The sequence below is a fragment of the Lissotriton helveticus genome, chromosome 8 (assembly GCF_964261635.1).
Source record: "Lissotriton helveticus chromosome 8, aLisHel1.1, whole genome shotgun sequence".
Taxonomy (NCBI): Eukaryota; Metazoa; Chordata; class Amphibia; order Caudata; family Salamandridae; genus Lissotriton; species Lissotriton helveticus.
The window spans coordinates 608,680,695-608,706,188 of NC_136069.1; the positions used below are offsets into that span (position 1 = coordinate 608,680,695).

Genomic DNA, 25,494 nt, shown 5'->3' on the forward strand with positions numbered 1-25,494 from the left:
TAAAACTTTACAAAATAAGCAAAAAGACATACTTTTATTGTGAAAATGATATGCCTAAGCCCTTAGGACTTTTAGGGTTTTGGTTGTTGCTTCTGTCAAGCACTTGAAAGTGAAGATTTCCAAGGTGATGATCCTTTTTAAGCCCTTTTCACAGGGGTTGGCTATTGTTTTTTCAACTGTCATTTGGTATATATTTGAAATGTTGTGACTATTCTTGATGGTCACCAGCTTATAAGCAGTACAGAAGGTCTTGGTCTATTATGGTGACAAGCCAATGATGAAGGCCGTGGGTTTAATAGGTTGAGTAAAGTTATGTTTTGCAGTAGATCTGATCTGGTTATTATGAAGAATTACAACAAAGGCAGTAGGCCGGACTTACTTATTGTGAAAGGCATTTAGTAAGGCCCAAGAGGCCTTTAAGGGCGGATTGTGATCGCATTGTATTGAAGTCTGTGGACTTGTATTTTGTTACATGGAATCTCACACATTTAACATTGTAAGCAAGGGCTTTTGTGTTGGTTGTTAGTACTGTGGTCATCCTTATTAGACTTTCTTAAGTGTGATAGAGACTACCAGGCCCTTGTAAATAATACATAAATAAATATATCCTCCATATACATGCATATACATACTTACATCTGTTGAAGTGTCCTTTGCGTTCTACTTCTTCCCATGGCAGCATACAGCGAGTGACAATTGGTTAGCCCTTTTTTGCCATTGGCTCCATTGCCCAATGATTTGTATAATGCAGACTAATCCAATGTCCATTTGAAAATGAGTGTGCTTTATTGTGTCTGGGCTGGTGGCCAGTCCTTTAGCAGTCCTTTTTTCCTTTTATAGGTCCCCTTTCCGTTTTGTTTCTTTGAGGATCCTGTGGCTTCCCAAACAGCACTACTGGACTGCTCCATCGCTTCTCATTTATTCTGCAGTGTATTGCATCCTGTGCTGCTATTTGTAAACCTGACAGCCATCCTTGAATGGTATTTTGGCCACCATTATTAGATGCATTAGGTTGTGGCTTTGTATAACAGTGATGCGCTATACTACTTAACATTCGAAGATGGCCTCTCAGTACCTTGGAATGGTATTGTGTGTAGTGTATCCTTGTTTTACTGCTCCAAGGTAGCCGATATGTAGCAGCTATGTTAGAAGTTGAAAATAATGATGCAATTTTTATCGTACAATTATAAGATGGACACAAGCTTCTAATTTGTTTTATAGTGCAAGCATATGCCTGTGATAAGGTGTGGCATGTTTTCTTTATTCCAATGTTATTCTTTTATTTGAACTTTTATATGCTTGTGGGAGTTAGTGTCTGTTTTCTTGCGGATGGCTAAGTGGCTAGGTAAAGAATAAATCTCTGGGTTGATTAATGGATATATAAGTGCAAGAATGAGTGACATAGTGCATGCATTTTGAGTTACTGCCCATACTCAGCAGTGACTGAAGAGATACTTGGAGTTATTTTCATACCTACTAGCATTTCCAATGATTGTTTCAAATTGAATTGCATTACAACACAATGGTTGAACTGAACATGCAGGTTAGCTAGAAGTGATGAATAGAGTTTTACTTATTATGCAGAAAACAACAATCTGATAGGAAGATGTATTGCTTTTGGGTGATGGCACCTACTCTACTGGTCAGCTTAACTTTGTGGTGATAGTGTTTGACGTAAAGGATAGTTGTATGCACATATAGTACATCTAAACAAAATTTCTGAACCAAAACACATCAGACGTTTGCTTCAATATCTCCGAAGATATGCACAGACAAATCATCTCAGCCAATATATTCAATCAGTGTATTGAACCATGCATAGGTCCCATAAATGATGTTTAACTGCAGCCTTTATTTCTTCTTTGTAATTGAGACATTTTAAAGACATTTTTAATAGAAGAGGTGCACATACGCATATTTGGCTCTTGTGTACATAGCTTCTTTTTATGAAAAATATTTGTAACCATATTTGAAATACGCACTTTGTCACTTCCTTTCCGGAGGTTATTGAACTTGTTGAAAGTTGATGCAACTTTAAAAAAAAATAATAATTATGAACACGTTCTAGTACAAAGGTTTTTTTTAAAATTAAAATTGATATTCGTGACCCCTTAATTTAAAGCGCATACAAAATTTTCACCCATAATGGCATGCATAATAATATTTTGTTAATATTTATTTGAGAGCTTTCATTATGAAATTGGGTAAGCATGTTAACACTAGTTAGGATTCTATTTAAAATGTAACGTTTTGAGCTAGGGAAAGTAGTCGGAAAATTCAGACATTTTTAGAATTGGCAGAGCACTTTCATCACTTCCAACAGTCCTGCCACACAAGTGTCATATAATAACAAGCCTTGAAATTCTCTTTCCATACTAATAAGGAAATGAAGGAGATTTTGCAAGATAGTTATGGGGAAGAAAGTTGAAGTATTCTTCCAGGTTATCAGATATAGCACAGTTTGCACCTTCAATAACTGGATTTGCTCCAGATTTAACAACCTATTGCGTTCATATTAGCCAACAGTCGGAATATGCTCTTGTAATCTTCCCATCTCATTCTAATCAGACAAGACCAAATCTTTCTCAGCACTGATTCAAGCGATGCATGTTACTCTTTATTATCTTAGTTTATCAAAATTACTGTGGTCAAGCATTTTTTTAGTTGTTCTTTTAATATTATATGTGAAAATTGTGTGGTAATTGAACTGTAATTGAGTTTTCATTTCCCCCTACTTCTGTTTAGCTTGATTAACAAGATAAAACCAGGAGTCATTAAGAAGATCAATCGCTTATCCACACCAATAGCTGGGCTTGTAAGTATTGTATTTCATCTTCACTTGTACATAGTACTGTTGTGCATGGATGAGCCAGTGAAATAGTGTGTACTTTAACTTCTACACTTAATGTGTTTGATTTTTCACAATTAGTTTTTCCTTGAGCGCATTGCGTAAACTGACTTCTGCTCTCCATTTGAGTTTTTTTAGCCTCCTGTCTTTGTTTTGCTGTTTGTGATGAGCTACTTTTATATCTTGTGCCACACATGAATAGCAGGTTAATTTCTGTGCCCACACTTGCAGACCTTTCATTGACCAACTTTAGGGTGATTGCTCTGCAATCAAATCTCTCTTTTTTTTTGTTGAATATTTTTATTTGCATCAAGGGGCACAAAAAGAAAAACCATAATACACAATAATTGTCTACATACAGTTTAGCAAGATCGGTAAATTAACATTTCCAATACAAAAAAATACATAAATCATAGGCAAAGTAGAGGCCACCCAGAAAAAAATATCGCATAAGAATTTTTTAACTTGATAATGTCCACATCGATATTCACTCTTACTTAAAGGGGTCCAGTAGTGCAGAGAAAAAATAATTCTCTTTACCCAGTCTGGCATCATTAAAAATCATCACCAAATGCATTCCAGAATTTTGTTTTGTTTGATAATGTGTCTGTCTAATCCGCTATAAAGCAGAGTTTCAAAGGAGGAAGAATTTCTGTAAGTATAAAGTCTGGGAGCATTTACTTCAAACTAGTTGTTTGAAGAATAGCGGTGCATACTGGGAGATTTTTAAATGCCTCTTCTTTGCTCTTAATGATAATGACCTGCTTTGTCATCCTATTACCCCTGACAATTGGGTTTCACATTTTGCTGGGATCTACAACGACCAGGCAAATATGTCACCCCTTATTCAACAACCTAGTCCTTACTCTTGAGAAAGTCAAGGAGGGGCTCAAGGGACTCTCCAAGAGCAAGGCACGGGGCCTAGACTGGATCCCTCCAAAGTTATATATCAACGAGTCAAAGATTTGGGCTCCCCTGCTTACTCAGACCACAAATGCTGCAATTAAATCAGGGCCTTTTGCGCTCCTGGTGAACTTAATTTATAGTCCCAGTGTTCAAAAAAGGAGATAAGAATAATCCCCAATGCTAAAGATTAATATACCATATCAATTCTATCATTAAGGTGATTGGGTGTGGTGTTCTTGACATATTGACATCATGGGATGACTAGAATCACATCTTATCTGACCTTCAATATGGTTTCAGGCCCAGTCGGGTGACAAGTGACTAGTGCCTGAATTTCTATGCTATAGTCAACAAATACATAGTGGCAAGGTCGTATTTGATCCATATGGATTTTATGGACCTCACCTCGGTCTTTGACAGAGTTAATAGTCCAAAGTTATGGAAATTTCTTCTCTCACTCGGTGTGGATCCAGGTATTGTGTTTTTTTTGTTTGTTTTTATTTTAGCGATCCTTGTGTGGATACATCTGCTATAATTGGTTATTCTATGGACTCCTGTTCGCTTTGTTTCAGTACAAATAGAGGGGTTTGACAAGAATGCATCTTCGTTCCATTTTTATTTATCTTAAATTTATACAGCTTGGAGAGCATGCTATTAGCATCCGGAGCAGATTGTCCTCTTGTTAGGAAAATATCAAAACCAGCCTTACTGTGTGTCGATTTAGTTTGCAATGGGCCTGCATACTCTCCTTGACTTCTTTGTTGCTTTTTATGGAAGATCCAGCTACTCATTTTAATAAGTCTTTTGTTATGGTAGTTGGTCCTAAAGCTAAGAACTCTTGGGTGAAGAATTATACACTATTGAAGATTCGGACTTTTTCTTATCTGCGTATCTTGTTTGATTCTAAGCTTAGTTGGAAGCCCCTTATTGGAGCAAAAATTCTGAATTGTTTTGAACAATTTCCCGATTTGCGTCCAGGCTGGGTAGGAAACCTATGAAAGCCATTTTTAATACATACCTATGGTGTCCTTGGGCCGTGACATCTTGGGTGATTTCAACATTACTCCACTCCAGCTCTCTAAAAACAAGTTCTTCAGGCGCCCATTGAGTGTACTGGAAGGTGTGCTGTCTTGTACAGTACATGAGGCACTAGGAGAGAGGTGTGGTACCGAGACCAGGGCAGCTGACTTTGGAGCATAGGGTTCACGATTCGATCCCCAGCTCCGGCGGCAGCTCAGCTCAGCACCATGTGACTCTGGTCAATAGCTCACTTCATTTCCATGACCGCCCCCAGCGCCTTGAGACCCGTAAGGGTGAGTAGTTAGCACCTTTTTTTTGTTGTTGATTTTTTTTAAAGCGCAATCTGACGTCTTAGCACTTGTCCCCTCCCCTGATGGGTAACAGTTTGGAATAGGGTGGAACCAAATTGAAAAGGGAAATCTTGATGATTCTTGCCTTTATAATGCTAATTGCATACCAGGGATAAGCTATGTGGAAAATTATTATTCTCTTATTCTCTTATGGGAAGGCACAAATTATTTGACAGCCCGGGCTCAATGGTGAGAGTGACTAGGCACGGGTCAAAATATATTTTCTGCTGAGATGACAAGCTGGTAGGGAAATCCAGGCATTGTTAAAAGTCTTAGTCAGGGAGTATGTGCTCCCCCTAAAACAGTCCCTTTTATGGAGCCTTAATTTACCCTTGTAACTAATAATCATCATTTTATGCTTACAAGATTTAAGTTGAATTTTCTGCATCTGCTGTTGGCTTTACCGAAAACCTGAGATGAGGTCAAAAACCTAGGGCCCTGTAGCTCCGACCTTATGTTGCTACAAGATACCATGAACTTTTTGGATTTTATGAGAAACTCAGGAGAGATTTTATAATTCTTAGTTTAATGGATCGCAACTTTTATCAAGTCTGTTCATTCCTAAAGTTTTTACAAATAGTGGTGATTTCATTTGTTATTGGGTTGCTTACTTTTTAAGCAGTTGTTAAACAAATAAGGGAAGCTATGGAGGGTTAGATTTTAGGTGTTTTTTTTTGTTGCTAAAGTATTTTATATTTCTTAGTGATTTTTTATTTCTGTTTTATTTATGATGATGAACGTTGATCCACATCTATCTTAATGAGTTGTGCCTGGTTGAAAAGGACAGGTTTATTGAGAACATCTGATTGGGGACCTGAATAATGTGACTTTGTATTTGATTTTATGGTTTTATTATGTGTCTTCTGTGTTGTACTTAATGAATGTTTCTTTCATGGTTAGTTTGTATTTAACCGAATAAAGTAAAATGAAGTTGTTGGTGATACTTTGTGGTTCGGTTTTGAGACCGACTGTGACCTTGTTCACCAAAAGGCTCCTTCAAAATGTTGCTACTATTCAAATTGACAAAGTTGGGAATACATATTCCTCTTAAGCTACCTTCTTGTCTGTCTCAACCTATCTGTTTTGCTGTATGTCAGTCTGCTTTCATTTTGCCACTTATTGGGCTAAAATAAACTCTTTTACATTGTTTCTGCTTGTAGACTAGTTTCCCAAATGTAATCTTTCTCCTTAGTTGCACTGGTCTTTGGGGAAATAACTTGTTACATGTTAATTTGCATGTTTGACATTTTGCGGATCCTCACTAGAACCATTCAAATTTACTAGAAATCCGTTGAAAAGTATTTTCAGTGTTTATTAAAATTCATCTACACTTGGCCAGTCCTTTGATTGTCACATGATATCAATTTAAAATGCTCAAAAGTGCTCATACTGAGAGTTGGGTCACTTCAATCATACCAGAGTGGCAAAAACTTAACAAAACTCCACTTCTGATGACCTTAGATTGAATTTTAAACATCACCTAATTTTCAAGTTGCATTAACAAGAACATTCTTGTTTTCTTGAGGACTCTGGGTGAGGGATCTAAAGATTCTGTCCAATAGGTCCAACTAACCAAGAAAATGGTCTCCCGGAGGAGGAGCTTCGCGCGCATCCGAGATGGCCGCGTGAGCATAGGGCTCCCGAGGACCCTTGCTGCCTCCCGCATTTATCCTGGATGATATCCTGATTTGATGGAAGGTCATTGAAGACACAACCCGGCTGATGTACTAGCAGGTTTCTGGGTCGGAATCGGACGCAGGGTCCCCAAGTTATGCCGTCCTGAAGTTTGTGGCCTTCTCCATGGAACAGCCTGGACCTTGAGTTGTGGCTGTACCCAGGTTGGAATTCAACAACGGCTTGAGGGGATCAGTTCACAGCCTCACTTCACTTTCGGTTTCGTTTCTCCTGCGCACTGTCTCTATCTGCGAGGTGACTGTTGATCCGGCTGGCTCCGAGGCTACCTCATCGAGCCTTGAGCTAGCAACAGTTTGGCTGTGGACTCAAATTGCCTCCGGTATTCTTGTGTGTGAATTTTGTTGATCCGGCTGGCTCCGAGGCTACCTCATCGAGCCTTGAGCTAGCAACAGTTTGGCTGTGGACTCAAATTGCCTCCGGTATTCTTGTGTGTGAATTTTAAGGAGCCATTTTGACCAGATCCCAAGCCTCCCTTCGGGCCACCCGGCTCGCCATGACGGGCAAGCCCGAGGGTGAAAGACGGAAAGTCAAGACCACTATCCGCGGTGGCTCAACCCAGACGAATGTCATGGACCGCTACACACTTTCTAAAGGATCCCCTGGTAGTACACCTAAGGCCCGGGAGGAGGCTGCCGACGATCTTGCTGTATCGGCGGACTTAACGTTACAGGACGTGATGGGCGCCATTGCTGGTATTCAGTCTTCCATTGGCCAACAATATGAAGCCCTGGCTCTGAAGCTTGACACGGTGGCCATTGATGTCAACCTCATTCGAACTGATTTGGCCAAGACGAACGAGAAGGTGAAGTCACTGGACCTAAAGACATCCAGCCTTACAACGGATGTGTCCGACTTGCAAACAGAAGTGCGCAACCTTAGAACTGCCAATAACTTTTTTGCTCGTCGCCTGGAGGATTTTGAAGGCTGTGCGCGGCGCAACAACCTGCTCATTATTGGGGTCCCGGAAGATTCTAGTTCACTCTCCACTGATCTTCGAGTGGAGGACCTCATTCTCAATCATCTTGCACCCGAGGGCCTGAGCAAATTCTTTGCCATCGAACGTGCACATAGAGTGCCAGGGGGACAGGCAAAGCCCGGTTTTCCCCCCGTCCGATTATTGCACGGATCTTCAACTTCAGAGATCGCGACGCTATCCTGCAGGCGGCACGGACAAGCGGCCCTACGCAGTTCGAGAACGCTGCTGTGAATTTTTATCCGGACTTTTCACAATCGGTCCAGAAACAACGAATGGGATTTCAAGGGGTGAAACGGCGACTAAGAGACATGGAATTGAAATACGCGATGTTATTCCCGGCCCGACTGCGTGTTGAATACAACAATCGAACATTCTTCTTTGTCAGGCCTGAGGAGGCGAGTGATTGGTTGGACACTTTGCTGGATCGCCGTTCTGGCCAGGAACATGCTGGTGGTGCTGAGGGGGGACTAATGGACCAAGAATGACTATGGCGCCTGTGTCCGGAACACTATTCAAAAGTGAACCGCTGAGGATCACTGACTTCTTTGATCATTCCCTTCGTATCCTGGGAGGTAGCGGAGATGGCGGGACCCTTTCCTCCCCTGGGGTTTTCTTTGTGTAGATTAGTTCTTCGTTTGTAATTGTTAGGGTGACAGGCACACTGCAAATTGGGGTGGCTTCTGAGTCGGTGCAGGGTGGGGGGGGAGTTGTGTTGGGAACCTTGGGGGGAGGGAGGGACATGTTTTGGGATTGTTTGTTTTTTCTTTTTCAAGGCAAAGTATTTTCACTATTGCAGACATTGATGTGATGCTCGTTTTGCGATGGGAGTTCATTGTTGATCTGGATGGGGTAGAGGGTTGAGGGTATTATGCTGGAATGTGAATGGTTTGGGTGATCGGATAAAGAGAGGGGTGGTTATGCAGCTTTTACGGCGCCTCTCGCCTGACGTCGTTCTGCTGCAAGAGACACACTTGATAGGGAATACTTGTCACGCTCTTAATAGACCGGGTTATCGTCTTGCTGCCCATTCTGAGTTTACATCTAGTTCTAGAGGAGTGGGTATTTTGCTTAGGGCTTCCCTCCCCCTCGAAGTTGATGATGTGATCCTTGATGCCAGGGGTCGATATGTTGCACTTGTTGGGTGGTGGGAGGGGAAAACAATTTCGTTGGTGTCGGTATATGTCCCTCCGGGCTTACAATCCACGACATACAGTGACCTGGGTCGGATGGTTTTGGGTCTCCCGGAGGGTGTTTTGATATTGGGTGGTGATTTTAACTCCGTAATTTCTGGCAGAGCAGATCGCTATCCGCCCCGAGACCTTCCTGCTGCGCAATCCTGGTTGGGTGACTTCCTGGAAAGATTGGGGCTTATAGATTGTTGGAGACTAATGCATCCAGAGCAGACTCAGTTTACTTTCCATTCGGGAGCTCATGGTAGTCTTTCTAGATTGGATTATGTCCTGATACCGGCTGCCCTGTCCCCTTCGATTGGAGAGATTAGACACTTAGCCCGGGGTATATCGGACCATTCCCCTATTTGGTTTCATTTTAATCTTAACATAGGCGCTGAAGGGAGGGTGGCCCTGATTAACCCCTGGTACCTTCTTAACCCTAAGACTCGCACTGAATTGATTAAATCATTTGATCTGTATTTTGCTGAAAATGTTGGTTCTGTATCCTCGCCTGTTTCGCTGTGGGAAGCCTTCAAGACTGTTATCAGGGGACAGGCATTGTCTTTGATTGGGTGTGCCAAGAAATGCAAGAATGAGGCAATTGTTCAGCTCGAGACTGAAATCACAGACTTGGAGACTGCATTGGAACGAGAGGTGTCTCGAGAAGCATTGCATGTTCTCCTCCTTAAACAGTTAGAATACAAAACTTTGGTTACTGATGCTGCAAAGATGATGAGTAGGGAACAGCAGGGACGGCTATATGATGTGGGTGATAAAGCGGGAAAATTGATTGCCTGGCTGGACAGAAAGGAGAGAGCGAGTCGTGTGGTTGTGATTGAGACATTGGATGGTATGCGTGTAACGGACCCCGTTGAAATTGTTGAATGCTTCGCTGACTATTTTCGAGAAGTCTATACCTCGGTGTCCAACAGGCCCGAGGAGGATTCGCAGTTGTTGCTTCGAGATATAGCACTGCCGTGTTTGTCAGAATCTGATCGGGACTGTTTGGATGCCGCGCCCTCGGTGGATGAGGTGGCTCTTGCACTGCGCTCCATTCATTCTGGTAAGGCTCTGGGTCCCAACGGCCTTCCCGTAGAATTATATAAATTACGCCCTGATACCCTAGCTCCCTATCTCCGAGATATGTTTTTGGCTGCGCGAGACAGTGGCTCCCTCCCCAGAGATCAGCGTCTTGCGACCATTGTGTTGATCCACAAGGAGGGCAAGCCACGGGATCGCTGCTAGTCTTATAGACCCATTTCGCTCTTGAATGCGGAGCCTAAGATCCTCGCCAAACTACTTGCTAATCGTCTGATTACGGTAATAAGCGACCTGATTCATCCGGATCAATCAGGTTTTATCCCTTACCGTAACACGGCATTAAAATTGCGACATTTGCATGGTGTTCTCGCGAGGGCCTCGACGTTGCGTGAGCCAGCCATCTTGGCGTCCTTAGACGCCACGATGGCCTTTGACACAATCGAATGGTCTTATCTCTGGGCAGTACTCGCCAAGTTTGGATTCGGCACTGGCTTTATTGGCTGGGTCAAACTCCTGTATGAAACGCCACTGGCGCAGGTGGTGGTTAATAGCCGTGTCTCCATGCCTTTTATTCTTGGAAGGGGCACGCGGCAGGGTTGTCCGTTATCCCCGCTTCTCTTTTCTCTGGCATTGGAGCCACTCGCTGCTTGGCTACGGTGGGAACCCTCGATGAAGGGCATACGCCGGAATTTGAAGATCGAATCTCCTTATGCGCGGATGATATTTTATTGTACCTTACATCTCCCCAAAAATCGCTTAACGTATTGTTTGACGTACTTAACTCCTTCGGGAAGAACTCAGCCTTATTATTAATTGGTCGAAAATCCTACATTTATGTTCTTGCGGGTGATGTCCCTAGTTTACCGCGGGGTTGTCCCATCCAGTTGTCGCAGTCTGGTTTTAAATGCTTGGGTGTGTTTATCTCACTGGACCCGGCGGTTCGCTATGTACGCAACTTACTCCCCCCTCTCCAAAGGTTGCGCTCCGATGTAGCGCGTTGGCGTAAATTACCGTTGTCGCCCCTAGGGCGTGCGGCCCTTTTTAAAATGATGTCCTTACCGCAGTTCTTATACGCACTACAGAATAGTTTCGATGTCATCCCGTCGAAATATTTTCGGGAGGTAGAATCGTTGCAGAGGCAATTAATATGGGACGGAAGTTCACGCATCTCTCTTCCTAAACTGACACTTCCCTGGTATGATGGCGGCATAGCACTCCCGGATATTCGTAGGTATTATTGGGCCTCCCACCTTGCTGCCATCAACCACGGGATGTATGGTCCGGGGTTGAATCCGCCTTTTGAAATGGATAAGTGGCTGCTCCCGGGTGGTGACTATTAAAGGGCGCTTTACTCGGGATCCCCCCGTTCACAACTCTCGGGACCTACCGCTATAGCCGTGCGGGTATGGCATAGCGCAACGGCGGCTATGGGTTGGAGTGATAAGCTAACTGGTGCAACTCCGCTTTATGCCTCTGCGAAATTGGGTTGCCTATGGAAGACAAAGGGATTTGATAAATGGGACACGATCGGTATTAGTAAAGTGCGTGATCTTTGGGTTCAAGGAGGGCTGAAGACCTTTACGGATCTGCAAGCGGAGTATAAGCTGAGTGATAGGGAAAAATTTCGTTATGTCCAGGTGCGCCATGCTCTGAATTCTGTGTTGCCGGTGGGTAGTGATATTCCGGAATCCTCCCCCCTCGAAGATCGTATATTAGACGGTCATGTGCCGGACAGTACTATCTCATTGTTTTATAAAAAAATGATTAATGACCGGTCGAGTTTGCTTGATCGTCTTCGTGAAACCTGGATTGCTGATGGTATTGAACTAGATGATGAGGATTGGCAGTCCGAGATCTCCTCTCCCAGGGAGGTGGCGATTCCGGCCCGCCTCCGTCTGGTCCAACTCAAGATCCTCCACAGAATCTATGTCACCGGTCCCCGTCTGATCCATATGGGCTATTCCACGGATGGCATGTGTAGGCGTGGGTGTGGTCTCCTTGGCACCTATCTCCATATCATATGGGAATGCCCTGAGGTGGTGCGATTTTGGAAACGTATACATGAGGTGATGAATGAAGTAATGGTTGTGATGATGATACCAGAAGCCCGGCAATGTTTATTGAATGTATGGGGGCCAAATGATTGACGTGTCGCAGCTTCGATGGGTGACTCTTGCCAATATCGTTGCTAAAAGGGATATTGCACAATTGTGGGGGTCCCCGAGGCCGCCTACAGTGACTGCTTGGAAAGAGAGTATGGACTGGTGCATGTTCAGGGAGAAGACTGTGTATATTGCAGGAGGCAGACCCAAAAAATGGGGGAAAATTTGGGACCAGTGGAACTCATACCGTGGAGATATCTGTACGCCCCGCTCACTGAGACTCCTAGTCCTTCCCAGTCGCCCTGACCCACCTTCCTTCTAGCTATGATACATTGTACGGTTAATATGCAATTTTGCCTTTGGCCCCCTCCCCTCATCTGTATTCGAAGAATCTTCTCTCCTGTAGTCATGTAGCTCCCGTCCTCCTTGAGCACAGACCTAATGGATGTAATATTGCTGTATTGCCTTGATTGTATGTTTGATGTGTTGTTTCCTTATGTTTTATATAATAAAAAGTTAAGATCATGCCACAAAATTCCTTAAAATTAACTTAGTGGTTACCTCTGTATGTATACAAAATTAACAAAATGTATGGAGATGATGGTGTCCCAGCCTAATTTGAAGTGGCATGGCGTGCAAAAGAACTATGGGTTGGAATGCTACCCTGAGTGATTGCCAGTGGTTAGACTTGTTACAAGCATCCACCCATCACCTTTTGTGTATTATATTTACCACCCTAAGTGACAGAGTATGCCCAGATGTGGGTCCCTGGAACCAAGCTACACCGACTGAAGAGCCCCAATCAAGGCAAAACTGGTTTTGGGTAGCTTGTGCTCTGGTTCAGACAAAACCTGGCTTGGCAGTTTGGGCTGGATTGTTACTTTTGGAGCAGGGTCAAGACTGATTTGCGTATAGCGGGTCTAATATGACGTGGTGTGGTGAGCAAAAGAACTATGAATTGGAATATTATTCCGAGTGGCAGTGGTTAGATTTATTGCAAGCATTCTCCCATCACCTTTTGTGTGTTTCATGCCCCAGCAAAATACACTGATAAAAGAACTGGATCCTAAAGAACTATGGACATGAGTTAAATTGATAACTTTGAGGTATTGAAAAGGACATCCTCTAATAAGGAAATTAACAACCGCTGAACATTAACCTCCAAGCTAGAAAATTCACACGACAAACAAGCTTGACCTCACAATGGAGAACTATTATTACAATTTTAGTATACACCCTAATAAATTATTTTTTCCAACATCTTTATTTGTGGTTTTTCAAAGATCCAGTCGCCAAACATTGTACACTGTTTTTTATAGTAAAAGAGGCCAGGAACACACAGGCCATGCATAATTTCCACCCCATACATTTACATAGATAACAGAGTTACCCTCCTCCCGCATTATTTCTGGTGGTGTCATTTTCCTTCGGGTGACAGCCGTCCCCTCAAAGACAAATTATTTTACTAAATTCCGCAGTACAGAACTGCATACCCCTTAATGGGAAATACCATTTTCTGCAAAGTAATTATATTCGTACGACTTGAAACCCACAGCATAGATTACTCGAGACATCAGTTAACCATATCATTCTGCAAATAGCAATTTCTATACAATATATGTAAATCCCAGAGAAGTGGGTAACAGCTATTGTGGAAAAAGATAATTATATGAAGGAAGAAGTGTTGAGCATGTGGCATTAATTGCATGGTGGCTATTCTTCTTGGTACTATTCCTTTATATCTATTACCTTTTTTATGTTGCGGGTGACCATTGTTTTTAGCGTGTTTTTTGAATATGCATTAGATTGAAATATTGCCATGTTCCTAGGCGCTGGGTATGTGACTGTCCAACTGAAGTTTATGAAAGCATTTATGGGAAGAGTGTTTAAGACAAAGCATCCCCTAATCTTGTGGATACTTCAGGTTTTTTAGTCACTCATCTTGTTGCATCTTTCTGCCTCTTGATACACAACCCAGCATAGTGGCTTCATTAATTGTTCCTATAGTTATAGTTATAAAGTTTTGGTAAAGTTTATGTCTATAAACCGAACAATAGGCAGAATTTGTATATGCAAATGGTGTCTAATATGCTGTTGGAATGTGCCCATAACAAGTTAATTATGTCAACATGACATTCTATTAATTTCATGTTGATGCATTGCCAGTGTTACTCAATGTATTACCTTTACTAATACTTCGAGAACCAGTCTGCAGTGTACAAATTACTCCCTTTAAATGCAGTGCACGATATGTAGAATAATAATTGAGATGGACTTTACAGTTTTAACTGTAGTCAACCTGTTCATTATTGTAACATGCAGAATTGCTACTATAGCTTATGTTAACTTGGATATTGTAAGAAATTGTATTGTTGGTTGACGGGAGTGTGAGCCTTGGTCAAACAGCAACCACAATCCTCGTCTGGGTGAGGCACTAGCCTCCCCTAAATTAACCTGTGCTCAACCCTCTGGTAGATGGGCACAGCAGACAGGCTTAACTTAGAGGCAATGTGTAAAGTATGTGTGCAACACTTCAAACAGTAATACAGTGAAAAACACCACACAAAAAGCATCCCACACTAAGTTAGAAAGATAGTTCTTTTTAATAAATAAAACAATACCATAATGTCAAAATTCCAGTCAGTAGAACCGGAGATATACAAGTTTAAAGATGTCAGTGAAAATAGCACCAACAAGCACAAAGCACCAACTGTGGCTATCTGGTTGCACCGGACCGAGCCAGTCACAAGTTCTGGCCGACTGCGATGGAACACGGGCCAGCTACTTGGACCTAGTTGGGACCGCGAAACAAAGTACTTTAAATCCTGGTTTGTGGTTTGCATTGCATTGCAAGACTTTGTGTCATCTGTTCCGATGGAGCAGCGCGCTAAGGCTTTGCATGGCATTGCGCCAGTTCTGGTGAGATGGGGCTTTGTGTCGCTTGGCCTCTGTTCCACTGGCGCTGCAGCTGTGCAATGAGGCTTGGTCGGTTCTAATGGGGACCACAGCTAGACTTGACAAAGTAGCAGCAGGCCTACTTCCAAGGGTCCAGAACTAGAGTGACCCCACCTAGAAGGGCGGGACTCTCAGATGGCAGTGTCCAGGTGCTGGGTTCAAGGTTCTTGGAAGCCTGTTTTGTCCCTGAGGCTTCTGATCAGGCGGCCAGCCAACTAGCCCTTGGTGTCACTCCTTGGTCCTGGGTTCAGAGTTGCAGGTCAAGGCCTTCGCACCAAGTCAAGAGGGCAGCAAGCAGCAGGTCAGCCCAGCAGGGCAGCAGTCCAGCAGAATGGCAGTCCTTCTTCCTGGTAAGGTATCCACAGGTCCAGAAGTGTACTGAAGAGTTGGTGTCTGAGGTCCAGGATTAATACCCCGTTGTGCCTTTTGAAGTGGCAAAGTTTCTAGAGGCTTGCTTTTGAAGTGCACAGGTGCCCTGCCTTCTGGCCTGTCTACACACTAACTACAGGGGGTATGCAGCCTGTTGTGTGGAGGCAGGACCCAGACTATTCAAGAGTAAGTGGGGCTGTGCCCAGCTCCCTCCCATCCTTCCAGTAATGGCCAAGCCAGTCATACCTAAGCTTCAATTGTGTGTGGCTGTCTGAGGAATACACAAAGCCCAGCTGCCCACTACACCCAGCCAGAGACAGGCTGCAGGCAACAAATGACTAAGGCAAAAAAAATGCTAACTTTCTGTGAGATTCAAAATCCGACTTCACAATAAGTTAAGATTTTTATTACAATTTAAAATACACTAACATGAGCTGGGTACCTGATCTCATTTAGAAATTAAAGCTTATTAAATGTAATGAGGAACTCCAATGTTATCCTGTAGCTGAGTTAGGCCTTGTGGTAGAGAAAAAAAAAGTTTTTCAATATCTGGACATTTAGAACGTAAACATGCATGCCCTACTGTTTAAATACATTGCAACCTGCCCTCTGGGCTGTACAGGGCTTACCAAAAAGGAGAATTATATTCATTAACAAGCATTTGCAATGCAATAGGTCTCACATTTATGCAAGTTTAAGAGTTTAAGCTATTGGCATTGTAAATGACAATGCCTTTTATTTACATTTTAAAAACCAAAACATAAATAAAAAGTCATTGTCATTTACAATGCCAACAGCTTAAACTCACGTAAATTCAAGACCTATTGCAAATGCTTGTTTAGAAACTTGAGTGATGTTAAGTTTGCGCTGGTCCCTCTGAGAGACGCGGGAGAGTGGCATCTCAGGGGACAGGCAAATGTGCTGAGAACGGATTCGGTGCATTTCAGCGAGTGAATCAGACACCGGGAGATGGTCGAGGGAAGGGAAACCAAGCTAGGCTAAGAAAGAGGCATAAAAAGAGGGGCTGTCTTTGAAGGGTGAGAGAGTGGAGCAGGTAGGGACGGGATGTAAAAAAGAGTCCGTGAAGGAAAGGAGTGACTTCAGGGAAGGAACGGAGTGGTTAGCGGCAAGGTGAGCTCTGAGAGTGGTAGGAGAGAGGGCGTGCCACTACAGAAACTGGGGAGGGCAGTGGCTACGGGACTAGGGGAGAAAGAGGAGGTTGTTACAGAAATAGGAGGGGATGAACTACAGGGACCCCAAAGGTGATAGGAGAGCAGTGAAGGAAGGGTTGTGGGTTTTGAGCGAGGGAACGGGGAGCGCCATAAGGTGAATAGTTAGATTATGGGTGAAGAAAGAGAAGGGGAAGATGTTAGGGAAAGGGAGAGTGAGAATGGTGGAAAAAGGAAAAGCGAATGAGGGTAGTGGGGAGGGTGGGGAATGAGAGTAGGGTTTTTGGAAGCTGGTACAAAGGCGGGGTGGGATGGGAGGATAGAGGCAGAAAGTGAATGAGAAGAACGGGGTTGAGGGAAGTGAGCGTCAGTCCGCTGTGTGTGTAAAAGTGAAGCCTCTTTATTATGAGAGGAAAAAGTCTTCCAGTCGAGGCCTGTGCGTAGGGAAGGAAGAAGGGACGGCTGCTGGGAGGGGAGCAGAGGGGGGTGCAGGCAGGTGGGATAGTCAGCACGCTGAGAGTGAGTAGAGAACAGTTTCGGAGCTGGGCAGCAGCGAAAGGGGAGGTTGGTAGCAGAAATAAAGAGCAGGCTGTGCTACAGGGAGAAGGGGGAGACTCGGGCTGCAGTCCGGGAGGGGCAAAAGAAACTGAGAGAACGCCTGAGGGGGCAGGACATAGGGTCAGACGCTCCACAGACCTCCCTTGTCACTTACACATCCCGTAGAGTTGGGAAAGAGCCCCTGCTCTTCCCCCGCGGGAGCCTCCTCAGCAGCCAGTTCGTGGAACCCTCGTTTCCTCTGGTTGGTAATTCTCTGTGCCTGCCTAGGGTCCGGCAGCAGCGGAGAACAAGCGGTGGGCAAGCCAGGGGGAGAATAGCAGCTGTTGTAGTGAAGGTGCTTATAGACACAACACAGGGGTGCTGGCAGAACGGGTCAAGACTTCAGCAAGAGAAGGATCCCGCACCATGATAGAACTCCTCTAACAGTGCCAGGGCACGGAGAAGTAGCAAACACCTGACTCCCGCACAAGAGGACAGCAGTGACTTTTTCAGGACCGGACTGGCAAACTAAACAAGCTGTCGCCATTGCGCGAATGAGGAAAAAAAAGTGCTCAGAGTTATTGAAGGAGACTATATAATGCCACAAGCATAAGATCCAATCCTGATGGGCCATCCCAAAAGGAGACAGGCCAGCGTTTACCATAGACGATGACCCCAGACAATGAAAAATAGGGGCGGGGCATCAACTTCACTTCTGAAATCTCCTCGATTACTAGATGCCTCGCAGAGAGAGCGTGCATGCGCGCTGCAATGTTAGCGAGACCTAAAAAGGAATGTTTATGCCTGCAAAATGTTCTTTGCCAGTTCAAAGTGGGAGGTTAAAAAACTGCACAGACATGCTGGAATGGCAGAACTGTTTTAAGCGCTACTTATGTCGGTGGCGCAATCTGTGTTAGCCTACTACTAGCATTTATTTATAAGCCCTAGGCACAGTTAATGCCACTTTTCTTCAATGTTTTTAGGAGATAGCACAATCACTTTTGCACTGCTTAACAGCTCTAAAGTGTGCAGAGTCCTAAAGCCAGCAAAAACGAAGTCGGGAAAACAGGAGGGTTGAAGGCAAAAAGTTAGGGGGAAAACGACATCAGGAATGCCAGATTAAACAGAAATCTGTCACATTTCAATTTTCTTGCCCAGAACTCTTTTATAATATAGTGGTTCACCACATTTCTCACTTTGCAGCGTGTGTGGACATTTGTACCTCAAAAATGTAAAAGCACGCATTAAACATTTTTGTCTGATCTCCCGTACTGGATTTCTGGTGTGTTTTAAGGGATGTTTATAGTTGTTTTGGCTGCTCTCTTGTTCTATGTTACTTATTAAGATTTCGAATGAATTATAACATGTACTGTGAAGCGACATGCAGGCGCTCTGCAAATCAAGCAAGATTACAAAATTGGAATGCTATATTATGCGAAAGGTTAACCTTTAAACGAGTATGTATTATTGTTTATGTACTTGGATATATATTTGAAAGTTGGTGTATAAAATATTAAAGCGAATACTGTCAATCAAGCGCAATTGATACTTTAAAAGACTGAAACCGCATTTGTTGGTGGAAACAGATGGCTCGCCCGATTAAATGACGCTGCCGTTTCGATATATGTTGGTTTTTCTCGCACTTGGTCTTTTAAGTGATGGCTCTGTGGATTACAGCGGAGTCTGGTGAGATTGTGCTCTGGTAAAAATAACCCGCTGCACATAATGCTGTCATCACCTCCAGAGTGCTTTCCCCTCGTCTGTCATTTGTGTGGTGAATTTTGCCTGGCACAGTTGAAAGACTTTAATGACCTTTATTTTTTTTGCGTGACTTTTAACACTCCACTCTTAAGTCAGTTTTGCACAATAATAGGCGTTTTCTTACCGTTTTGTACCTTGAATGTTCGGACCGCGCCTGACTGCACAGTATATTTTTGGAGTGTATGATGTTTTAATTGAAGGGGTACACGCCAGCAGATTAATAGGGAGAGCTAGAGATGAATCGTGGAACTGGCGTCGCTTTAAGAGTCATAACTGGAGCCAAGAAATGAACAAGGGCTCAGCTACCGTTGGTGCACCAGGTGCAGTGGCACCGGGGTTCAGGGCCATGAGTAGCCCATTGAACAGGGATATTTCCTGTGTTTTGCACCACTGCCCATCAATATTTTTGGCATGTAAATCACACAATAAATATAATTGAAATTTATGATACCCTTCAAATTGTAAAAACGTACATTTCTTTAACATGTGAAAGCGTGTCGCCTATGTACATTAACTGTATCACACCGTTGAGTGGCATTTAAGAAATTAATTTTTTTTAATGTGAACTAAAATTGTCATTCCACTATTTCCACCACCGTGATCACCATGCCTTTAATGAGGCAAGTTAGGGAAACCGCTTTTCCAACGCAGCATGCACCACGCATGCGAATGCAACAAAAGCGATACCACGCATGTGCCTTTACCACGCATGTGCCTTTACCACGCAAAATGTAAGTATTTCAGAGGTAAGTCCAAATACATACATATATATATATATATAATATATATATATATATATATATATATATATATATATATATATATCATATATGTATATGTATATGTGTGTGTGTGTGTCGGTAAGGGAGTTTTTAGGGTTTGAGGTGGGTGTGGGTATTTTTAGAATGGGTATGGGTTTTTGCAGTGGTAAGGGATTTTTAGGGTTTAGGGTGGGTGTGGGTTTTTGGGTGGTTAGGTACATTTTTAGGGTTTAGGGTGGTTTGGGCTTTTTGGTGGGAAGGTGAATATTAGGGCTTAAGGTGGGCATTGATTTTTGGATTGCATGGGATTTTTTTGGGTTTAGGGTGGATATGGGTTTTTGGAAGGTAAGGGATTTTGTAGGATTTGGGGTTGGCAAAGGTTTTAGGGTGGGGAGTTTTTTTTAGGGTTTATGGTGGGTACAGTATTAAGGGTTGAGGGTTAAGGGCAAAAAATTTATAAATAATGTATTTACATATATGTGTATATATAACAAGTGTGTGTATTACATGTATGAAAATACATATGTGAACAATTATTTGCAGACATACAAACTTATATGGATATGTGTATATAAATATATATTTTAAAGCGCATATGCTTTTACCACCTGCTAAATACGTACTTTTTCATTGTAAAGGCATGCTTGGTAAAGGCATGTGTTATAACGATGCAGCCATTGTAATAACCGCATTGCAAAGGCACGCATTGTAATGGCATCCGTGGTTCCGTCATACAATAGGTAATTTAGTTGTCGTGTTCCCTATTTGTGGCCTAGGTTGTTATAAATGGAGCAAAATTGATGGACTAAAATATATATATGAGAGTTGTTTGTACAGGGCACATTGTAAACTGATGTGGAGTGGTGTGGCTCAATGGTTAGAGGTGGCAGACCTGTAAGCAGAGAACGGACCGGGACCAGGGTTCAATTCCCGACGCGGCAGAGTCTTGGACCAGGGTCAACGGACTTGATAATTCTCGCCACAGTGCCTACTCTAACCAGGGAACACACTTGGTAACTCTGGGCATTAAGCTTGCCTCATCTCTACAACGGCCCCCCACAGACGCCAGGGATGCCTGGTTTCACCCTGGAGATACCCAGAAAAAGGGACCATCTCACAGGGAAAACCAGGACGGGTTCCCCAGCGGTCTACAGCGCCAGGACACTCGGGTAGAGTAACAGTGCGCTTTACAAGTATCCCACATTTACATGTATTTCAAGGTGCTATCAAAAATGATGTTGAAAGAAAAGGAGGCACAGAGAAAATAGGTATTTGCTTAGGATCACCAGTTTGGTAAAGCCAGGATCGATCCAAGGATGCAATTCAGCTACTAGATCAGTATTTTTATTGCTCCCTTTTTACCTCTAAGCTTAATGGTTTGTCTTAATTTTTTTGAGGCTCTAAATTAGTACATGATGGTCTTTATGGAAAAAATTACTGAGGCAGGGGACTAATTATCATAACATCCCTCAATGAGCACTCTCGGGGTACTCTCTAGGGAATTCAGATCAGCAGAGCTAGGCGCTTGACACCACCGGCTTTGCTGCAGGAGTGATGGGAGGAAGGGACCTGGAGTGTGGCGATTGATGTAAGATGGGTGGAGGCTTTGCTCTTTTTTTTTTTCCGAGGTTCCAAAAGGGCATCAAATTGGGCCAGAGCCAGACACTTGGTATGTGTATTTGGGTCCTACGTCGCACCACGTTATGTAATAAAAATGTGGCACAGAGTTCAGACTGTGCCATTAGTGGAAAGCATGTTTCAGGAATAAAAGGGCCAAGTGTTGCAAAAAATGGTTAGCTTTGCTGGAAATTGAGAACAGCTACATAGTTAACTACCAGGACTTCCCTAACAAAGTGCACTTTAATTGTACAAATCCCTGATTCTTGATGAAACATAAAAGAAGGCATCTCCACTCCGCCTAAGTGGGGTTCATAAACCTGCATTCAAAGCTGTCTGGTGTTGAAACACCCACTCACATTGTGAACACCATATCCATTACTGAGAGGGGTATACATGTTTCGTTACTCCTAATATTTAATCAGGCTTTGGTGTAGTTCACTCCATCGTTCCATCTTTGCTTTATACACTCGTGAACTACAGAGATTTCCCAGCACTAGAAGGGACATTGTGTTCTTCACACTTAAGCATAAACCACATCTGCATATCCAGTAAATCAAAATGCACATGACGTAGCGGACTTCATTACTTTTGCTGTACATGATAAAAAAGGGTTCCACTATTTTTTTTATTGCACACGTTCCGTGGAACTATTTCTCCCTTTGGAGGATATCACATGTTCCCAATATTGCAGCTGATAGGTGTAACAGATCTTTTCACTCTCTAGGATTGTTACAAAAGATCATTGCTGCACAAACCTGGATTATTGCCCTAAATGTACCCCTTCATGCAATTTGGGACCTACAAATTTAATTGACCCTTGAAATAGTCTCAAGCATTAGACGAAACCCATAGCGGTTGGATCCTCAATTTTCTGAAACTTCAAAAACAATTTTATGATGGGACTGAAAGTTCACAGAGCAGTACTTTAATCTCCTCCTATAATGGAGAGTGAAGAATACATTTCAAGAAATTAACAAATCTGCATACTTTTTGAATCTAGTATTTATGGGCATTTTATTTGCTGGATGTGCAGCTGGTGCTCTGTGTCCCGTATCTAATCCTGACTAGGAACCCATAGTCTTGGCCTAAATTGTACCTGGCGGTGCTCACATGGATATTGGATTGGCCGCATGATACCCACAAGCACTGAACATTTGTTTATTCCTTGTAGTGAATGGGTTTTCAATTTGTAAAACTTTTGGGTACATATTCTTTGTCTCATATGATATATATATATTTTATTTTTTTGAAATCGCAGTCACCTGCTTTTACCTCCTTCTACAATTTGATGGCTGTGGCATACCGTGTTATCTGTGCCACATCTAAGGCCTCATGGAAGAGCACATTTTAAAAGGCATTGGAATAAGCAGTTTGTTTGAGATAGTTTGCTTTTACTATCCATGCTAGCCAGAAGTATAACCTGCTAAGGAACATAACATTTTCAAATGCTATGAATTGATGTACTCTTATTCATTATTTGCACCAGGTACACCGCATACCCTTTGGTAAATTTCTTGCATGTATAATTTTAGTTTGAGCTCGGCCAGCATTAAAACTTACTATGATCTGCTATTAATTACTTCTCAATTTAGATGGAAGAGTGTTAAAGCAAATCGAACTGTCAATGTACCTTTGTTATAGGAAGGTACATCTATCTTTGTCAGTAGATATCCGTGGACACTGGCGCAGCTCAGAGGGTGCACAGTTAAAGGACAGTAGGTTCTGCAGGCAGAAGCTGGTCCCTTCCCCATGCACTTTGTGGTTGCTCAACCCTCTTTGGTCGCCATTTGGAAGTGAGGTGAGCTGTAGAAGAGAACAGTAACATGCCAATCCTGCCATTTGGAGAGTGCTCCACAGGGCTTAAGTTTTCGCTTTAAGGGCTGTGCGGTAAATACGTGATGAGCTTGGTTGAAGTGATGAAACAATGTTGTCAATATTTGGACAAACGCTTAGTAGCAAGGGGTCTCAGTGGCTCTCTGCACCTAGGTTGCCGTTTGGCACATATTTGGGCCTAAAAAGGCGTCAAGGTCACATATCCGTATGCCACCAGCATGGCTACATTTAATCTCATGGCTGCCTGAAAGTCACCCGCCCTCCCTTGATTAAAGTGTTGAAGCTGAACTTGTAGCATGTTGTAGATTGGAGGTGATGCACTAAACGACTGGTAGACCTTCCTATCTTGGATAATAGTATTTATATAGCGCTTACTACACCTGATGAGGCATTGAAGCGCTCTTCGGCGAGTAGCACACCACTCCGGAAGGATTAGTGGTGGCTTCAATCTGTTGTAACCTTTCTTCTTCAGCGAAGTCAGATAGCTAAGTAAGTAAATGGTACTCTCTGATACTCCACGTGACACACTAACTGAGAAAGGAAACTCTGGCCTCTCTCTGTGTCTTCTCTTTATAGAGCAGTTAACAATCCAGGCACCTTTTAGTTTAATAGTGAATTACTGACCATCTGAAGGAAATGCCAAGCCCTGGAAAGGAAGTGCTTGAGAGGCTTTATCTGGAAACAAATGTTTTTTAAAGTTCTATCTTGCCGTCCAGATTCGGGGAGTAAAACTAGCAACACCCTATGAATCACACAACCCACTGTAATCGCAGGAGGAGCGAAGAACAGCCAGCAGTCTGTCAAAAGCAAGTCTTGCAGACAAATGGGCACTCAAGTCACTCCTGTCTTTCATAAATCTCAATGCATTTTCAAAAACTCTACTTAAGATTTAGTTGTTACAACAGATCCGTGGCATCATTTGCAGTAGTCACAGAACTCTGCAGTTCAGCAGCTAGTGCACACTTTAAAATAATTGATCACAGCCCCTGGCCTTCAATTCAAGAAACAAAAGATAGATTTTAATGCAGATATATCGGGGTTACTCTTGAAGCCAAGATGGATTTGAAAAGCTTGCTCAGTCTTGGTAATCTGTCTAATAATTACTTCTCTTAAGGAATATCTGAGTTTAGCCGTCATCATCAAAGATGGTATCGAGCTAGGGTTAGAAAATATCCACTTGAATTTAATAAAATAATTTTTATAAAAATATGCATTTGAATGTAATTAGGAGGAGTAAACATTTAAAAACGACTACATGCCAGTAGTGGATCTTAAATGTCTTGGAACCTGCTGCCTGCAGTAGTATCTGCCCAGTTTAAGATCCAATGCATGGCCAACAAAATATTTAGAAGTAAAGTTACGATTGGGTTTAGTGTAATGAATGTTACATTTTTCTGAGTACATTAATATTGGTTATAAGATAAAGAGTAAGGCAACGCCACAAATCTTATGTAATGGGGTTGGTCGTTGGCTACAATGTGGGTGATTTAATAATTCAAGGGTTTTTGAATGTTGGGGTGCAGTGTTCATTTGCAGGTGAAAGCAGATCATCGCCTTTAACACTTTTATGAATGAAAGGATCTCAGTGTCTTTGTGTTGGGAGGCTCAACTGGGGCCTTCCTCTGCTATAAGAAGGAAAGGATCAAGCCTCAAATGGCTGGGAGGTTGACTGTGCTATGAAGACAGTGCGGGAGCTCAAGCAGGGTATACAATGAACAACATTTTTGTGCATGTACAAGTTGATTTTTATCAAACATTTCAAAAAGAAACCTTGTGTCTATCACCACAGTTAAGTGTGTAGGTGGCAAGGTAGTAACATTAAAATGTGGGGCTGATAATTATTAATTTTTGGAAGCAAAATAACTGACAGTGCAACACAAAAATGAACTCTGCTTATATGCACATATTAATATGGTGCTTGGAGACCTCCGTGACAGGAATCTAGTGGAGGCATGCGTTATCCGTGGCCGGATAGGGTGTGCAGCCCTTGAATCTGAGGGATAGGTTTTGTTGGCCAATATCAAAGGAAAGAAAGAGACATTTATCCTAAAGTTCGTTGGGTAGGGCAGGACACTGCAGTGTTAAATCCAGAAGCTATCCTAAAAGCATGAACAGAAACGTGTTCATGCATGGTTTCTTGGGTCTGATGGTTTACGTCCAGTTTAGTGTGTTGTAGTGTTTCAAAAATGACTAGAAGCATTGGGATTTGAGACGGCGTAGGTGATATGCACTGCCTTGAGGATCAGGGTGAGTAGTTGGAATAGCACCCTGTGTTCATTTCAGAACCAGCAGCACTGGTGGTGATACTAAGGGGTATTTATCTGGAGAGAATGGAGAATGTGTGGGTGTTTTTGATTGAATCAGGAAAAGAAAAAATAC

At 42.8% G+C, this 25,494-nt stretch overlaps 1 protein-coding gene across 17 annotated transcripts in view; it reads left to right on the forward strand.

The window, feature by feature from the left end:
• LMO7 (LIM domain 7) overlaps positions 1 to 25,494 on the forward strand; it is a 516,155-nt gene that overhangs the window by 159,465 nt on the left and 331,196 nt on the right. For all 17 annotated transcript variants that reach the window (XM_078657448.1, XM_078657449.1, XM_078657451.1 and 14 more), the window contains exon 3: positions 2,746 to 2,815. In XM_078657448.1, coding sequence (XP_078513574.1) covers positions 2,746 to 2,815 — 70 coding nt within the window. The remainder of the gene's footprint in view (positions 1 to 2,745; positions 2,816 to 25,494) is intronic.